The 4,800-nt window shown below is 37.5% G+C and overlaps 1 protein-coding gene across 1 annotated transcript in view; it reads left to right on the forward strand.

Moving 5' to 3' along the window:
• Positions 1-4,800, forward strand: part of LARP1B (La ribonucleoprotein 1B) — a 218,251-nt gene that overhangs the window by 79,078 nt on the left and 134,373 nt on the right. The window contains exon 10 of the mRNA XM_042782555.1: positions 1,876-2,235. Within this exon, the coding sequence (XP_042638489.1) occupies positions 1,876-2,235 (360 nt within the window). The remainder of the gene's footprint in view (positions 1-1,875; positions 2,236-4,800) is intronic.

Raw genomic sequence — 4,800 nt, forward strand, 5'->3', positions numbered from 1 at the left:
TTAATCTTTAGAAGGTCCCAATTATCTGGTTTCTCTTCTGCTGTTTGTGCATTTTGAGTTATACTTGATAATCTATTTATGCCATATATTGTTGTTGTTATGTGCCATCGAGTCAGACCTGACTCATAGCGACCCCTCCTTGGGTTTCCGAGGCGGTATCACTACAGAAGTAGATTGCCCAACCTTCCTCCCGAGGAGTGGCTGGTGTGTATGAACCGCCAGCCTTCTGGTTAGCAGTCAAGTGCTTTAGGCACTGTGCTACCAGAGCTCCTATGCCATATATTAGGGCCCCTAAATTTGCCCCCAGTTTTTCCTTGAGAAACTCTGTAGTTTTGGGTTTCATATTTAAGTCTTTGATCCATTGGATAGTTTTCTTTTAAGGGATCTAGGTTGCTCTACTTTGGCTTATCCAGGAATAGAATGCCCTTGTTTCTGCTTTTCAGAAAGCCGTCAAATTTTCTAATCTCCTGATAGTGATAATTTTTTGTTTTCATTATTGACATGAATTTATTCTTTTTTATTGCTCTCTGTCATTACTGTAGGGTGGCAAATATATATTCACACATAGCCATCTTTACCCAATATGTGCTCTTTTTCTCACAAATTACCAAAAAAATGTGTATTCTTGAAAGAGAAAATTAAATAAGTAAAAAGTGAAGAGCTCTGTCAAGGAAGGGGTTTACCATTGTTGATAGTTTGGTGTATAACCTCTCAGACTTTTTTCATGTACCTGCAAATGTGAATTACAAAGTGTATAATGTTTTAAAGAAATCTATTCACATGCTGCTTTACAACTTTCTTTTTAGTAAAAACATTGTTTACAGCCTTCCATTTGCTAGAATGTTTGTTCCCTCAAGACAGTCTTGTATATATCAAGACAGTCTTTTGTTTTAGTTATTATTGCATACTCCTGACTAGTACCTTGCTCAGGTCAGAGAAGATACCCAGATAATTTTTGATTGATTGATTGAATATAAATCTCCGTAGGAATAAAATTAATAAAATAATTTATGTAAGAGGAATTATTCTAGGTATAGGAGGTTTATCATGAGCCGAGGAATTAAGATAGGTTAGAGCATAGTAAGTGAAGGTGACGTGCAGACATTTTCTTTCTTGTGTTGGAAGTTTGGAAAATCTAAGATTTTAAAGGATTTATGATCCTAAAAGTTTAGACTTGTTATGTCAGCCAGTAAGAAGCTATTTTAAGTTTTTCAAGAGGCAGCATTGAGCTAAGTTTTATAGAAAATCTGGTCCAAGTAGAATACGGAATGTGCACTGGACAGAGAGGTTAGCTAGTTAAAATCAACCATCGAATTGATTCCAGCTCATAGTGACCCCTATTGGGTTTCCAAGGCTGTAAATCTTTATGGAAGTAGATCACCCTGTCTTCCTTCTGTTCAGGAGCTGGTGAGTTATGAACTGCCGACCTTCTGGGTAGCAGCCAGATGCCTTATCCACTCTGCCACCAGAGCTCCGTAGATTATGGTATGAGGTTAAAAAGGGTTTAGACTCGGGGGAATTCAGATGATGTTGCTTCTGGTCTTGACTAATTCTGTAACTATAGTCCAGTAATGTCATATCTCTAGACCTTGGTTTCTCACTTGTAAAATGAGCAAGTGATGAAATGGATGATTTAAAAGCCCTTCCAACTTCAGGAGTCTTTAACATAATTTCTCTTTTGCTTGACTTTGTGTTTGTTTTTCTATATTCTTAAAATCAGTCATTTTATTGGGGCTAAATAATACTGGCTTGCTACTTTTGGATTTTGACTGCTAAGTTACTGAGTTATGTATAAGCTTGTTCTTGTAAAACATAGGCAATTTGATTAAAAGTGAGAAAAATGTTTTCATATAAAATACCAATTTATTCCTTCAGGAATTAATATCTGTACCTGATGTGGCGTCAAGTCAACTATATCCAGAAGAAGAACAAGAGGAACTTGATTTTTTATTTGATGAAGAAATAAAACAAATAGAAGGTCGAAAAAACACATTTACTGATTGTTCTGATAATGATTCAGATTATGAAATTGATGACCAGGATTTAAACAAGATTTTGATTGTAACTCAGACACCACCTTACATGAGAAAACATTCTGGAGGAGATCGAACAGGCAATCACATGTCTCGGGCAAAGATTACATCAGATCTTGCTAAAGTTATCAATGATGGCTTATATTATTATGAACAGGATTTATGGATGGAAGAGGATGAAAACAAACACACAACTATAAAGGTAATTGTTTTTGGGTAACGTGTCTCCTGATACACTGGTTTGAGTGTATATTACTGTTTATATTTTCCTAAATTTGAGGCTTTAGTTTATGAAATTTTGAATATAAATTTTTTAATTTGAAATATTCCGTTGAAATATAGCTGATAGTTTCTGAGAATAGCCATGTAATAAATACTATAATTACAAAAAGAAGTGGTACTCACTGACTAAAAGCCTTGTTCTTTTTTAGGTGAAATTTTGTGAACTCTTCAAAATAAGAAGACCTTTTCTAATAAAATGGAATAAAAAAGTTACTATAGACAGGCTTTAGTTTATATGCTCATTCCTTACCTGCTATAATTGATCCAGCTATATGAGGCAATGGCTTTAGAGTGGAGTTATTTTCATTGCCTCCTTTCACCTCTCACACCTTAGACTATGGTAGTGGAACTAGTTTGGACATAGTATGAAAGATTAAAGTAGTTGATTGTCCTTTTCTAATAATTATTATATGATGCTAGGGATGCTGTTTGGAACCTCATTTTAATGTTTTATCTTCTTTTCATCCAGATCCTGGCCCATATCCCAGTTATTAAGATAAAATATGAAAAATTTCCCCGTATTGTTAACAATGACATTTATCACTGAACACCCACAAAGTTGAAATTTGTTTTGGAGATAGAATTGCAGGAGGAAAATTATATAAGTATAATAGGTCAAATAGGAAAGAGATCTTAGAAATAGTTAATGGTATGACATTATAGTCAGTTGTATGGTAGGTAATTGTATAGTTTGAGGCTATGTAGTGGTTGAATAGGGGAACTCTGGTGGCATAGTGCCTAAGGCATTTGACTGCTACCCAGAAAGCTAGCAGTTCAGACCCACCACCCATTCCTTGGAAGGAAGACTGGGCAGTCTATTTCCATAAAGATACCACCTTGGAAACCCAGGGAGGGGTCGCTATGAGTCAGAATCGACTCCAGGCAGCGAGTGAGTCGTTGAAGAGGGAGAGAAAGAGCTGCTTGTCCATAGGGGCTCATGTCATATGAAGTGTGTTGTTTGGCTCCTCAATTCTTCTTGGAATTCGCATCACTGCTTTCAGCCTTTTATGTTTTCTAATCACTGTGTTTTTGGAGGCTCTGCCACAGGCTATGATAGTTTGTCAGTAACCTAACAGCCTGGGTAGTTTTCTGCTTATTCTGCTGCTTAGGGATGGAATTATGTTCTCAGCTTAAAGTCTTTCCTTGTTAAACATTATTGTTTTATTTGTGATACAGGCAGTACCCAGGTTACAAATGAAATTTGTTCTGAACTGTGTCTTTAAGAATTTGTAGGTTAAGTCAGAACAGGTTCATGCAGTTCTTATTTAGCCTTACTTTGGTGCAAAAAAGGCTCCAAGACTTTACAGTGATTTAAAAGCTGTCCATGCAGAAAGTGAAGCTTTGTGATACAGAATGTATTGTGAGTGGAGGATTGGTCCAGGGAACAAGAAATTCTAAAAAATAACACTATATGAAAAATAACTTCATAGAATTTCTGAAAGTTTATAAAAAAAAATAACGAATTGGAATTCTGAACTCAGTCATTGAAGGAATTAACGGCAGATTAGATAGAATAGAGAATTGAGTGAATTGGATTACAGTTCACAAGAAATTAGCGAGAGGCAAAAGATAAAATACATGAAAGAGGATATAGAATGATTTTTTTTTTAAAATCACAAAAATGATGTGGCATCAAACTCCACCTAACTTCAGGAGGAGGAGAGAGAATTGCCATCAGCATCAGCATCAGCTCAAACCTGACTCCTATGAGGTAGAGGTCAGACATACCTCTACTCTCCATTTGTTTACCTATAGTGCTGCCAGCCATCCCTTCCATAGCACTCTGTACTTCTCAGCTGGGTTCAGTAATTCATTGAAATGGTCACACACAATTCATAGACCATATTTAGAATTACAGAGTTTCTTGGGAAGTAACACGTTAAAATTGAGGATTAGGATCAAGTTGGAAGAACAGAAACAATTCAACATATGATTGTTCAATCAGGACAGCTTCTTCTTGGCTGTGCCCAAGGCAGGCCTTTCAGCCTTTTGCCCTTGACTCTCAGACCTTGGTTATTAGCTCTCAGCCTGGCCTCTGCTCTGCTTGGACAAATGTTACAAGGCTCTTTAGCTCCACTGATAGGTTCCCAGCGGCATCCCAGTCTGTCAAGAAGTCTCCTTCCAGGAGATGCTTGACTCCCTCACTCCATGGTTTGGCAGTCCTGGCCTGCTAGTCCTTGCCACAGATGTCTCAGGACATCTTCAGTATTACAGCTTTTTCCGTCTCTTGGATCTAGGAGGTTCTCAGTGCAGGGACCCTGGGTCCCAGGACACGTTCCACTCCCAGCTCTTCTTCTTCTTTTTTTTTTTTTTCTTAATTGTGATTTGGGTGAAGATTTACATAGCAAATTCACTCTCCATGCAGCAGTTCACGTATACTTTGTCTCATGACACTGACCACAGTTTACCACAATGCAACAGCTCCCCTCCCACTTCCTCCCCATAGTTACCTCATCCCTGTGCCCGTCCCTCCATGGACTCCTGC

The sequence above is a fragment of the Orycteropus afer genome, unplaced genomic scaffold (assembly GCF_000298275.1).
Source record: "Orycteropus afer afer isolate SDZICR_OR568_19922 unplaced genomic scaffold, OryAfe1.0 scaffold00367, whole genome shotgun sequence".
In the NCBI taxonomy this organism is placed as follows: domain Eukaryota; kingdom Metazoa; phylum Chordata; class Mammalia; order Tubulidentata; family Orycteropodidae; genus Orycteropus; species Orycteropus afer.